General features: G+C 37.1%; 1 protein-coding gene across 3 annotated transcripts in view; it reads right to left on the bottom strand.

Annotated features, from left to right (window-relative positions):
- parp8 (poly (ADP-ribose) polymerase family, member 8) overlaps nucleotides 1-15088 on the bottom strand; it is a 66102-nt gene that overhangs the window by 29413 nt on the left and 21601 nt on the right. For all 3 annotated transcript variants that reach the window (XR_012406057.1, XR_012406058.1, NM_001077175.1), the window contains 3 exon segments: nucleotides 9377-9471; nucleotides 2889-2949; nucleotides 2701-2791 (listed from right to left, as the gene is read on the bottom strand). Coding sequence is in view for 1 of the 3 variants with exons in the window: in NM_001077175.1 (NP_001070643.1) it covers nucleotides 2701-2791; nucleotides 2889-2949; nucleotides 9377-9471 (247 nt within the window). In the remaining 2 variants the exon portion in view is untranslated.

The following is a 15088-nucleotide window of genomic DNA, read 5'->3' on the forward strand; positions in this document are numbered from 1 at the left end:
CTCTCATTCGCCGTGCGGTATCAAACATTGCATGAAAAATACACGCTTAGAGCAGTTCCTCGAATCAAATATCTCGTTTGTCGCGAGGGGCATGAATGAATTCCCTGAATGAAACAGCCAAACTGCAGTTAAAGTCCAACATTTATTAATTCAGCAAATAATTCGACTACAGATGTCCATGTAGGTTAAACACCATCGCTTTCTCCTGTCTGTGTGGGTGTGTATTTTGACTCTGAAACTCGCGCGTGCACAAATAGACACTCCCACACCATCCCACTTTAGTTCCTCCGACACTCCCCCCTAAACAGAGCTGGACACGCCCACTTTTCTGACTTTTTCGAAAGTAGAGGTGTGAAAACACCCTGCTGAAACGAGGGGGTTTCATGGCCCTTTAAAAAAAATAAATAAATTGGCCCTTCATTCATTTTCCTTCAGCTTAGTCCCCTTATTCAGCAGTGGTTGCCAAAGCGGAATGAACCGCACTTCCTTTTTTTTTTTTTTCAGTTAAACTATCACATTACATATATCTTAGGAATTGGATGTGGCTAAGATATTTAACCATGTTGCTCCAACTTTCAGTTTTGAGAAGAAGTTGTAATAGGTTGTCTGTTAGGTAGTAATAACTTTCTCCAAACTCTTCTTCTTTTCCCAATCTTTCTAAATGAAATGTCTACTTTACTACATCCAATCAGCTTGCAAGTAAAAAAACAAGTCACGTCTACTGTTTTCTCATTTAATATTCTGCTTTTATAGGAACTGCGTCACAATATGAGAAAAAAAATACGATCACATCTTCCAGTTCATGTAGATTTTAAACACAGTTGTGTTGCAACACTTTACTTACATAGACAGCCTGTAGTTTTCACTGTAGTTGCTGAAGATAATGTCAGTGACTAAGCGGATTAAAAATTTGGAGTTTTAGGATGTACACATGAACACTGAAGTTTCCATAGACTGGAGACTTTCTTTTGACATTTTCAGTATTTCACAAAGATAATGTTAGACTTATTTTGAATCTGGTGCTATGCTGACCTGCAGGCGTTTGTAGCTCCGCCCTGTTTTGAAATGAGCACAATCTCATTTGAATTTGAAAGTTCAAGAAACCCTGCACTACTTTTTTTGAGATTTTAACAGATCTGTGTGATGCATCAGTTAAGACAACGTTAGCACCTGTCAGCTTTAATTGTGGGTAAAACTGGAAAATTTTGAGCTTTTGTCAGCTAATTTCAGCTTCCGGATTTAAAACAATTATTAGGGCGGGATCAAAATCGGTGACGTATCGCAAAACTGCAAGTGAAGTGATGATGCGTCGGTTTCTCATTATTATTCATAGCTGAGTTTTCTTATCCTATGAGAAGAGCCAGCTCCTTAATTATTTGTGAGACCGCGTGCTTTCCGAAGGCTAAGCAGATCCTCCAAGCTGTGAGAACTTGTGACTAGGTGAGAAACGGGTCGTATGTGTTTGTTTTCATAATTCACAGGGTTTGTTGCATGTTTTTCCCTGCGATGCTGTCCGGGCCGATACTGCAAAGCTGTTGGTTTGCAGCAAGCATTTTTGTCAGGGGAGCTGTATGAGAATTGGAGAATGGAAGGCTTTGTCTTATATCAGCGGAGTTAGTTACCATCAGGTTACCATTGAGAAACATCACCTTTATCTGTGCTGCCGTGTTTGCACGTTTAAAATCCTCCAGATTACTGGCGGGGCTAATGGTTGGAATAGACAGGGCAAGAGACTGCAATGCTATCCACTGTCTGCATTTACACTCGAGGATTGAGGAGGAGAGAAGTCTCATGCAAACTCCACACAGAAACGCCAACTGAGCCCAGGTTCGAACCAGCGACCTTCTTGCTGTGAGGCGACAGCACTACCTACTGCGCCACTGCTTCGCATAACCAATGTAGCAGGGCATTAAAGTACTTACTGTTTATTTCTTTGCATTTTACCTTTGTAAACTATAGAATCATGGGTCTCCTCATGGTTTGTGTGTCATTTTGTGAGCCAACTGCCAGTTGTTCACTTCACACTCTTTCCCCTGCACTGCCTGCCTGCATTTTTTGAAAATTTTTAGAGGTAAACTTGAACTGAAAAAGGGGGTTTTAATGGCCCTTTAATGTAACAGTCAACTTCTGGTTAGGTGAGCCGTCGATGGCAGCATAGAACATACTCTCCCGGTTGATATGTTCAAAAAGCCCTTATACTTTTACCAATTTAATTGAGCCAGACAATTTTAAAACGAAACCTAGCAATGTGTTTGTAAAACCAAAAATAAGCGAGGAGAAGAACAAGACGAAAGAAAACAACGACAAACCGTTACCTGAGAAAAGAACATGGCGCCGAAACTTTGTGAGCAGTGAGAGCACTCAGTAGAGACGTCTCTGAACTGAATTTAAAGCAGCAGTCACCAAAACAACACAATTTGGATCAAATCCTAAAAGGGGAAGTTTTAAAAAGTTCTTAAAATTTATTTGTTGGGTATTTTGAGCTGAAACTTCACATACGCACTCTAGTGACATCAACAACTTATTTTACATCTTGTCATAACAGCCGTAATAGGTCCCCTTTAAATCATAATTTTGGTTTTATAGGTAACATAGATAAATTTAACATGCAAAAACATCCAGTTCAGGTCTTCAAATGTAGTCATTCAGAAGATAAATCTTGTATTACAGAAAGTTTGCTTGTGTCTGTGTGCATCTAACCTGGTCCATTCAGATATTGTGTGAGGGAGCAGTGAAGCCGTACAATAACAGGTTCACTCCGGATCACATCCCAGGCAAGTGCAATCTCCTCCTTTAAACAAATGATTCATTTTAGTTTCACACAATATAATACACACATAAAAAAACAATGCTCATCACTATTCGTGACACTGAACAGTAACACTCACATCTAAGAAAGTGACATCGATGTGTAGGTCGATGTCCACGTCATCAATTGCACCATATTCCCTACATTAAGCAAAAAGAAACAGATTTCCTAACATTATGATATCATTTCAGAAAAAGAAGTTTAGTCATGTTAATTATTATTATACATCTTTTAAAAGCTAAAGCATAGGCAAAAACTTTTTATGTACTTTTCTAAAATGTACTTTCCTTCTAAAAAAAGAAATTTATTCAAGTGTAATATTAGTACATATAGTAGTGGATAAAAACCATACAATAAAAGTTGTCATAAAACTATTGAACAACACCCATTCTTGTCTTTCTAAACATCTTTGAACCACTTCAAATGTTGACTTAAGTGCACTTTCAGTTGACTTTTTATGTACTTCTCTAAAATGTACTTTAAGGGCTTTCTCAGAAAAACCATTAACTAAGAGCACACCACAGTATGCTTACAGTATATATAGTGTTTCAGTGAAAGTACATACACATTTTGTGGCCAATGGTTAAAGAGTCAGACTTAGGGTGCAAAAATTGCGGGCACTGCCAGGGATTATGGGTTAGGGGTATGTGTGTATTTACTACTATTTAATACTGTTATACTTAAAAGGACACCTATGATAAAAATCAACTTTTGTAAGCTGTGTGAACAGAACTGTGTGTAGGTATAGTGAGTCCACAGTCATATTGGAGTGATATAAAGACAATAACTCTCTTTTTTTAATTTACTGACATTAAAATAGGATCCAAATCCCTCCCACTTTGAGGCCCACTGCAACATAACCACTGCCGTTTCCCCGCCCACCGAATTGTTTGACAGGCGCTTATTAACATGTCTCTGTAGTAACGCGTATAATTATATTATATTACAAGTTTAAAATGTTTTTAAAACAGTGTATGTTTGTAATAAGGACAGTAAAATCGCTATGTAATTTATCACCACAGCGCATGTGAGTATAATTATAAAAGAAGACTCTTTAATCCCACTTCAAACGCCGCAACAAATATAACAAATAAGTGTTGGTAAAGTTCTTACTGTAGTAAGAAAGATCTGCTTTGTTCTTGTCTGTTATGGCTCGTTTCCACTGACTGGTACGGTACATTTCGGGTCGGTACGGGTCACCTTTATCAGGCTTGCGCTTCCACTAGCAAGGGTACCCTTTTTGTGGGTGTGGTGTATGACAGAAAGTTTCAGTCGACGTCATTTTCACTTGAGAAAATGTCTACAGTAAACTGTACGGGTGGTTCACATATCATATGAGAAGCACTTCTCACAAAACAGATGCTTTACACACATAAATACTTGTGTATAAATTATTATTATCAACTTTTCTATAAACATAAATTGATTTTTACTGCAGATCAATGACAGTGCAAAATAGCCTACTGTAACATCTGCAATTACATAAAATAAATAAATAAATGCAACATATATGAACACATACAGACCCTTACGGTCGACGATATGTTACCAACTACAGAAGAACTACACACAGTATACATTTAGTCCTTATTTAGGTTTAAAAACAACATGAAATATAGCCCACAGTCTATAAAAACACAAAGCAGACCTCTCATCTGTGTCTGTAATCTTCAGCAGCACATGTAACCTTTGAGTAATTCTGCCATTCTGAGTTCATATTAGTCCGAAAGGTGATAATAATAGTTAAACAAGGCAGTTTGTTCATGTTTGCTGAAAAAATAACTTGCTTCTTTTTTTCTGGCTTCTCCTTTTTTTCAGCGCTTCACTCTCGTGTTTGTCAGTTTCTGGCAGGATCGGGTTTCGAAAGCACGTCAATTATCAAGCGCACGTTATTATCATGAGCTCAAGAAGTTTACTATTTCAGATATAGACGCGTGGCGAGCGCAAGCAAGAAAGCGTAAACGCTCGCGCTTCAGACTGGAACAGGGTAACTCTGCTCTTCTTCTTGGCTTTGTAGCTGTTCATCAAGACGACGACAAGGTTTGTTTGAACCCGAATCAACCATGGCTCGTTATAATATGTATATATAATTCCGCTGCTCGGCTGTGTTTGTATTTTAAACATAGCCGTTTTTATTGTTTTCATTCTGGCTTGTTGCGTAAGCGAATGATGTATTTCTGTAAACTAACAGCATTCAGCTGTGCATCTAGCTTCGCCTTTTGGTACCCTTTCTTGTGTTTGGTACCCGTTCGAAAGGATGCCGAAAAAGTGGTATGGTACGGTTCGGTTTAGTATGCCTTTTGATAGTGGAAACGGCCATAAAAGCATACCGAACCGCACCGTACCACTCAGTGGAAACGGGCCATTACTGTGCTGTTTGTCAACGTAAAGGCTATGGCTCTGACACGCACATGCGAATGGTGGGCAGGGAGAACCAGCTCATTAGCATTAAATGCACAGGCAACAAAAACAGCTACAATGTTATAACAGCTCAAATTTTCAGATTTAAAAAGGTATAATAAATTATCTAATGGGTGTTTTGAGCTGAAACTTTACAGACATGTTCTGGAGACAAAAAAGATTTATATTAAATCTTGATAAAGGGTTACAATAGGTGCCTTTAAAGTATACTTTTATATAATAAAATGTGGATACAAGTATACAACTAGTACATACAATACTGACATGAAGTATATTTAATATACAGTATACTTCAACTACTTAATTACACTACATAAAATGAACAAATTATATATTTTTTTTTAAGCAAATAATCAAGTAAATAAATGAATAAACAATAAATAAGTGTTTTGGTCATCAAGACTACAAAATTGCACAAACATAGTAGTCATCAAAATATGTTGTTGACAGTCACCTTTTGGGAATATGAAGGGAATGCACAACAAATTTAGACATGAAGCAGTTCTGTTTCTACAGCAAGATTTAAAACATTTGGCTTGCAAATTGATGGGAATTGTAATTTTTCACCCTTTTTAACTGGGTTGGGGAAAAAAAATCTAAATAAGAATTAAAAAAAAAAGAATCAACTGACAAAAATGAGACAGAATGCAAATTTGCTGAGACAGAAACCAAAGCTACTTTGGTCTTGTTTACCATTTAACAGTGTTTGTGGCCTTAATTACATTAACAGAAAAAGAAAAGGCATTTCAATGGAAGAGCGAGTAACTGCATTTTATTAAAGATAACCTTGTTTTCCTGTTCTAATCATTTAAATTAAAACTACAAATGTTCATAAAAAATTAAACGGTTTAAATTTGATTTAATGTTGACTCAAATTAATCTAATTTTATACATTTACTACGCAGGTAGAATTGATTTTAGAGGGAATGAGCTTGATGCTCCAGCTATTTTTGCAGTGCTTCACTCAAAGCGTTTATTTCTCATAAAACCATTGCGATGAGTTTGTTGTGTTGCTCTGGGCTAACTGTTACCATGGTTACACCTCACTCCCAAATGTAGCCGTCATCTCAAAAGCAAGAGGTTTGAGAAAATAATAATCCCCTTTGATCTGTCAAGAGGAAGCAGCTTACATACAGCAGATAAACACACACTCATGTTCAGACGCATGCAAACACACTAAATCACACGTTTACCAAAGGTAAAAGAAATTGAGAGCAACTTGAAGGAATCATTTGAGATGTGTTACGCTGCTTGCCAAACACACTAAAGCACTTTAGTGTTTTCATTGCCAAAATCAACTAGTTAAAAGCCAACAAACTAAAGCATTAGTGGGATGCATCCTGGAATTATCAAAGAGGGCTCAGCGAACCCACTCAGACACTGGCCCAGGTTATTTTTCAAGCAGAATACTGAATAAATACTCAAAACAGTTTTCTGTCTGTGGTCCCGGGCAAATGCATCACAAAGATTGCACACTAGACAGAATATGAAACACACTTCTACTGCTATGAATAGAGTCTTTTATGCTGCTCGTTCAATTGACTGTCTGAAAAAAAAGCAGCTTGACAAGATAAACTTTCAAGGACGAAGCTTTTAATAGCTGTCGTCACATGAAACACCATTCAGATTGCCAGATTTTGCGGGGTGAATCACGTTCATGTTGACAATCTGTCATGCATTCTTTTCATTAGAGTCATTAGGCACAGACACATTTTACAGTTGTCCGAAGTGCTTTTAAAATAAGTAGTTTTAAGTTTGTTATATCCTGCTATAAATTTACTCCGACACAGTTCGCAGAGATTAGCTAAAAGAAGAGCTCTCCATCAGAACAAACAACACTGCGATCATTACACCATTACAGCCCTGTAATCAAAGTGAATCTGCTCAGACTCTCAGAGACTGTCCTTCAGTGGATCACAGAGCGTTCCCCCAGATGAGGGATTGAAGAAATGGCCACCTGAGGGTTATGGGCCCTGGCTCAGGCAGAGAACGTCCTTGAGTGGGTTAACCGTGCCAGAACACTAAAGAACGAATACTCTAGGTGTCGATTCCCATAAAACACTCCTCTAGAGTTCAGGAAGGATGTCACAGTTTCACCAGTTGATGTAATGCTTGCACTTTCACTGACATAATGCTACTGTACTGTATATTACTTTTTTAATGACGTTTTTATTAGTTTTTTAAAAGGGCTTATTTACATTTAGCCACTTTTTTTCTAATTGGAGAGCCAACTAGTCATTGAAATGCCCTTCAAAACACATTTGACAAAGACTGCAAGCCAGTTTTCACAAATGGAGTCAGTCAGAACTGAACACATCTACTATATATAGCTGCAAGATGCTAAATCAGCAGATTTTGATTTTTTAAAGATAGTTTGGAGATTTTGCTGGCTCTTTAAATTTCCATCGTCTTCAGTCTCTGTGATAAAACACTTAATTTCAAGGGGCATTACCTCTTGCAGGATTGGAAGTAAACACTCACTATTGTGCCCACTACTGCACTGCGTCACGTGTTCTGGTGCTCGAGATGGCAAGCTCTCTTAAAGAGCTGTTTATGTTTGCGCCATGGCAGAAAAAAATTAAAACAGCCATTGTAATTATTTCTCATCTGGGTATTTACTGATTTTATTAGCAACGCTCAAACTATGATACGCCTGGGGTCTAAACATTAAACTCTGGATTGACATTTATTACCAACACAATGTTAGATTAAAAACAAAAGTACTTATACACATTGCCTCCAAGGACAAAATACCTTTAAGGATACGATGAACGTTAATTTACAGAACAGTACACTGTGTGAAATGCAAAGAACAAAAAACGTTATCTTTCAGCTGCACAGGGGTGTCATTAAAAATAAATTTCAGGCATGAATTACTGATGCTCTGATCTTTAGAAAGGCTTTGTGTAGAAAGAACTTTGTGATCTTAACCCTTTGACGCATACAATCATGCTGCTGTGATCAGTCTTGGTCCCTGGAGCGCACAATTAAAACATTCAGTGCATCATTGATCAGTTGCTAAATTCAAATCTGCTATCCTAACTGGCGCTGAGCCAGAGAAGTCAAGCGCATTGCTTGTCAAGGATCAAAAATGATCAGTGTTTTAAATTAACAATGTTTGTTCTGGCTTGCAGACATTTATTGGAAAACAAAACATTTGTGGTTTGTAAAGTTAAGTTTTATAAACTTTTAAAATTTTTATATAAAATTTTATAACTTTGAGAGGAGCATGTGATATGATTGATCATAGCTAGTTGATGAATTCCAGCCTCTAATAAATAAACCTATTCATCCTAACTTACTTATTTGCGTTTTAAAGAATTCCCCCCATCCACCCCATCTCCCCCTTTCCTCCTTTACCAGAGAAAGCTCTAGAGATCTACTTGATCTTGAACCCCCTGTCATGCTACAAGACCAGGCGGGAACCCTGGGCTCAAGTATCTCTGAGTTTGGGGTGGGAGGGCTGGGGTTTGGTGGAACCAAACTAATTTGACCTTGTGTATTAAATAGAACAGATTGTAGTAAGGTTTACTCTGTTGTTCTTCCAGTTAAATTGTCACTTACTTTCATGACGTTTTGTAGTTGATGAATTTATGTGTTGTAAATCCAGCAGCTGTAATCTCTCCACTGCAGTGCATGTGGCTGTGGCGTGTCATGACACTATTCTAAATAATGATCACGTTAAAAAAACTGACACAGGGGGCTCAGCTAAAGTAATTTAAACATGCATGCAGAAGGGTTAAATTGATTATGGTTGATCAAAGTCAAGGTGTGCGCATTCTACCATGAGAAGTGGCCAAATAAGGAGTTCCACACTTAATGATATCAACTAGAGTCATGTTCAAAAAAACTTTCCAAAACTAGTGTCAATGCAGAAGTATTATTTTTGACAAAGAAATACATGCAAATGGTTTTTAGCACTTGGTCTATGATTTGCATGAGAATCCAAGTCTTTAACACTGTAAATACCACCCACCACCCCCACTTCACATTTTTTTAAACTCCATTTCATGACTTTTTTTCCCAAATCAGAAAATACAATAGGTCTAAATAGCCCCAAAGGAAAGTTAAAACTGTGTTGGGGGAAGGTTTTTATTTTTACAAATTTCGAGAAGTTCAACATCAAGAAAAAGAATGGTCAGATACCTGAGAGATACTGCATGATGGCCATATAAGTCCCTCACGGCCGCCAAATCAGCCTCAAGATGGGGGTGTTTGTGAAGCTCTCCATCGTAATTAACCTGCCAACATAAACACACAGGTCAAAGGGATGATATGCAGAGACATCAGTGAAAACACTTCTACATTTGTTATTGTTACTACCTTGAGGCTTCAGAGCTGCATTATGATTTCTTTTGCCTAAGAAATGAGTTTTTTAATCAGTGTAAGATGCAGAGCACATCAAACAAAGCTTCTAGACATCAATAAGCATGTTCTATTTAACTACTTGATGACTATGGCTCTGCTCTGTCTTTACAATTAAGTTGATTTGCCATACCAGCATATTAGCTCCGGTTTTTATTTTCTTTGATCATTTTCTAATAAACCACTGATCTGATTAAGGCAGAAATGTTGTTCTAGAAACTATATTTCTCAAGAGGTCAAGAAGGCTAATCATTACATTTACTCAAACTTTGTGAGTAGATTTTCTACAACTGAACAGAAATTGTGAACATGTTGTGTAAGTTATCAATGAGGGTGGCACAGTGGGTAGCGATGTTGCCTCACAGCAAAGTCACTGGCTCAAGCCCTGGCTGGGTCAGTTGGCATTTCTGTGTGGAGTTTGCATGTTATCAATGACTAATTTTGATGTTATCAAAATTAAAGAACAATCTATGAACACTTGACTTTTTTTTAGAAATAATGTAATCTTCATCAAACTAAATTTTAAATAATAGTGGTAGTTAGCAGGACAAAGTTTCACAAAGTACCCAAGCCACTTTGATTTTTTTTGCAATGCCATCTAACTACTGGGACACTGTGATACTGGTAGAGAGCCCATAAACTGACGTAATTTTGCAGTAGCATATAGTGGTAGAGGTGCCAAAAGTAAACAATATTTATATAGGTCTTTGCATTAAAATGAAAGGTGCCATTGATACGATCTGTTAAATTGTTCCCTAATATCTACATAAAAGGTATGTGGCTTAGGTAAGAGTAATAATTCTACAAAAATGGTTTTACAGGTCCATTTGCAACCCTAGGAATTGGCCCTAATATAATATGGTTGATTTTGGTTGTGTTGGTTCAATATTTGGACGGGTCTTAAATAATAATGAGCTCTGCTGTAAGATTCCAGCTGCAAGTGCCTGATGCTCACACACACTCACAAACATACACATCACATCATGATATACTGTATTATGAAATAATAATATAATTTTTTAATAACTATAAATAACAATTATTTAATAATATTATTTATATAATTACATTATATTAATTACAATAACATAATGTGCAAAATAATCATACCTCAAGTAAAAAAAAAATACAAACACTATCAAATTGACTAGATTTTATTTTTTTATGACAATATTTTCAACTGAGGTAGTAAAGGTTTATTTTAAGTAAAAGAATTGACAGAGCTATCTTTATGCCACTAGATCAAGGGTCTCCAAACTCTGGAGATTTTAGCTCGAACTTGTCTCAACACACCTGCAAGCACCTGAAAGCCTTTTTAGAGCTTGATTAGGTAGCCCACATGTGTCTGATTGGAGTTGGAACTAAACTTTGCAGGACACCGACCCTCCAAGATCGAGTTTGAGCACCACTGCACTAGATTAACCTAGTTTGTTTCTAAGTTGTGTTGTGATATGCTAAATTATAATCAAACTACAAAAGGTGTCGACTGAGATGAAAACACATTCAGGAATTAAAATCAACCTCTGCATAGACAGATGCATTTTATAGTGTTTACTGTCGTGCTTTCACTAATTTTAGTAAGATCTGAGTGATATAAAATGATGCATAAACACTTAAATTCAACAGTCTACTACATGTGTTTGTTGCCTCATTACAATTATACACAGACCTTTTGCCTCTTCAGCTTGACATTGAAAAAAAATGGTTTACACTGTATATTCTGGATTTTGTGTTCTAGCAAGCTGTGAACACATCAGACATTTTGTGGTCATTCATGGCTTCACAGAACTCCTTAGGCTGTGTCCATATGAACGCGGGTATTTTTAAAGCAACACTTTTTTCTACACAGTTTCGCTGCTTGTCCATACATAAAACGCAGTATCAGGTGACTTAAACTGTCACTTTCTGAAAACTTCAGCCAGGATAGTTTTTTTAAATATATATTCTCACCAAATATACTTAATTCTCTGTTTGATGTCAAGCCAGCATAAAAGTGTCATTATCTCCACCTGTTGGTTCAACGTGCCCTTTACATGCATCACAGTCAGTGTGTTTGTTTTCATGTGGATGGATATTCACCAGTGATCTAATCCTGGCAGATCGCTAACGGACTACTAATGCGCCATTACATAGACTCTAGGTTCCAGTCATGCACCGCTCACACGCACCAGTTCCTCATTCAAGGCAGAGCAAGGCAAGTTTATTTATATAGCACATTTCATAATCAGTGACAATTTAAAGTGCTTTACATAAACGGGAATAAAAGGCACAAGTATAAATAAAATAAAAACAAATAATATAAAAACACATGAAAACAGCGTAGAGACAATTTTTCCATATTCCAAAATACCGGTGTATCATATTTTCTCATTTTACTCTGGGATTTCCCCATTGTTTTTCCAGAGATGGGTTGCAGCTGGAAGGGCATATGCTGTGTAAAAACATGCTGGATAGGTTGGCGGTTTATTCCGCTGTGGCGACCCCAGATTAATAAAGGCACTAAGCCGAAAAGAAAATGAATGAGTGAACAACTTCCCCATTCTTAAATTCTGATCATCCCCCTCTGTTTTTCCCCCGGACTTTTTTGGTACTAATTAATCTATTGGACGTCTCCAACAGATTTGACTTTTCACCTAAAATTGAAACGTTTAGCTTTATAGCTATAATTACATTCCCCCCAATTTCAAATTCCTTCTGGAAGTAAATCGAATGGGCCCTGATTTCTTCCCCCTTTTAGTAGAGTACACTCACTTACAGCCGGGAGCCACTCATGAACTGATTACATGGACTTTATAAACCGCACACACACACACACCTCTTGACTGAATCTTGTTATACTGTTTGTGAACATTACGACGTGTTTTCTGTGCCTTGCCTTTCCGTGTTAGACCTTTGCTTTGTCTTTCTGTTTATTTACGTTGTCTGCTGTCTGCCTTTTGACCATTTGTCTTTGTATTTGACTGACTCTGAAATTCCTGTATACATCTGTGTTAAGTGTTGCTTGCCTGACTATTCTCTGTTAAATAAACCCTACATTTGGTTCCGCACGTGCTCTTGTCGGCATTCCCATTCACATTACAGAGTAAAATATTAGATAAATTAAAAAATAAAGAGAAAATATCATTTTTGTAATCTCACAAAGAAATGTTGTGACCAATCAAATTGTCCCTGAGGCAGGCATATTAATGAATGAATTGGATCATTAGAGGTTTTTTCTTTAAATTGGCCACCTGGGTTTTATATTCACAGGGTTTATATAAAAATGAAAAAAGCAATAGTGTTTGAGGCTTAAAGTAGGTCATTACCGTGTATTACTTTTCAGCTATGCCTGTGTAAATTCAGATTTTCATTCTATTGCACTGTTAGACAAATAAAGTCCATTATGCATAATGATCATGTACTGTATAATGATCATAATTTGGTGGTTGTAAATAATAAATAAAATACAGTGTTTTTAGACATTTAATTTAACAGATATTAAGAAAATTTACCAGCTGCTCTAAATTTCAAAGTGAATCTGCCAGCATGTGACATGGAAGAGTCTCCTGATGGCTTTGAGATGATCAGAATGGCAAAGGACTGCAAAAGTGGCACATTGCGGTGAACGAGAGCCGAGTGAGCATTCAGAGCCCAGCACAGCCATTATGGCATGAATCTTCATCACCTCTGGACTGGTCCTCACAGGGCACACGAAGCTCACTCACTCACTCTAGCTTTATGGATTTGCTCCAGTGCATTGTCACATGATTTATTTAAGCACAAGCCATGTGTGCAAACATTCATTCTCGTGATGGAAACTGTCTCGAAAAAAGGAGGGATTAATCATTAAAAGTTATAAAGCTCTTTTTTATGAGCTGCAAACTACTTTAACCAAATTTACCATGAAATGAAAAGTCGGAAGCCCCAGGTGCTGAGAGTCTGCAGCCAGTTTTATATACCTTTAAGACCTTAGGAAGTTTAGTTGCAGTGACCATTCGAGAACATGATTCACATGCTGAACAGACCCTAATTTAGCAGACTCCAACACTTATTTTTAAAAAACTTTCACCATTATCCTTTTAACACCTTCTACCTAAATGTCACATTTTTACATGGTTCTAAACTCCCTTCTGCACCATTATGTGTCATAAGAGAGCCATTCATTTTAAGAAGCAATTCATAGGTAATTCAGTGAGGAAAGATTTATGTCTGTTGAATCACAAAAAGTGATACTGTTACAATTTAAAACAGCTTTTTATACATATATTTCATACTCAGTAGTTTTCGTTACTCAGTGTCACATGACCCTTCAGAAATCTTTCTAATATGATGATTTGATCCCAAAAAATGTTGTGGAAATCTGCATTATCTTGTGGAACCAACTTATTTTAGAACTACTGATGAGTGAAGTTTATTTATAAACTAATTTCGAGAGGATCACATGCTTATGATTGCTTGCGGCTGGCCCCGCATTATCCAAGTTATGATTCACTAATCAGACGACTCCTAAGCAACTATAAATGCCCTAGGTTTCATACCCCAGTCATATTCGTTTTGAAGCATTTCCCGTCCACCCCTACTCCTCCTCCTTTCCTAGATGGGTGGAACGGGGAGAGTACAGAGTTTACATGTTCTCCCTGTGCTCACGAGGGTTTCCCCCGGGCCCCCTTGTTTCATCCCACTGTCCAAAAACATGCAACTTAAGTTATTTAAATTAATCCAGATCGGCACCATAGACATGCACTTAGTAAGTAGTTATCTCCTAAGAGCAATCTGTTCATTAACTACTAGCAGGGAGTTCTCGAGTTCTACCTAAGCTCAAAATCCCCTCTTGCCTTGCAATGGGAAGGAGCCCCTGGGCTCGAGGACCTTATGAGCTCAGGGCTCTCTCCCGGGACAGCATGCCAAATAAGCTTTATAATCAATCATTAGCTTAGTGTGGATTCTTGAAATAAATATTTAAAAATAACACTATTTATTTAAAAAGAAATCTTGTATGACATTATAACAGCCTTTGCTGTCACTTATAGTCAACATAATGGCAAAAAAACAGATAAGGAGTGTACAAAGAAGACAAGAAAAACTTTAGATCAAGACTAAAAATCATGCCAACAATTTAGCTTAAATAGACACAGCATGGTCACTTCAATACTTGAATTGTAACACTTGTATTTTGGGCAGTTAGTGAATAAGGTTTCACAATAAACCAGTGCGTGTGACAAACAACTGTATAAGTCCAAAAAAATAAATAATGAGATAACCACATGACATTAATTGTATGTGTAAACTTTGTATACAGAAACAGTTTGAGGATATTTTTGCGCGACCAAGAGTCTGCATTTTAAACATTAAAATAGTGTCACACGGAAAAAACTTTTAAGTCCACTAAGATGAACAGAGACGCTGCTTGCTGTACAGTTTGAAGACGTTTTTACACAGGTACGCTGCGCCAGCTTTTCTAAATAAACAACAATACTTAGCTATTATGTTTGTCTGCATTCTATGTATTTATTG

The sequence above is a fragment of the Danio rerio genome, chromosome 5 (genome assembly GCF_049306965.1).
Source record: "Danio rerio strain Tuebingen ecotype United States chromosome 5, GRCz12tu, whole genome shotgun sequence".
NCBI classification, from domain to species: Eukaryota; Metazoa; Chordata; class Actinopteri; order Cypriniformes; family Danionidae; genus Danio; species Danio rerio.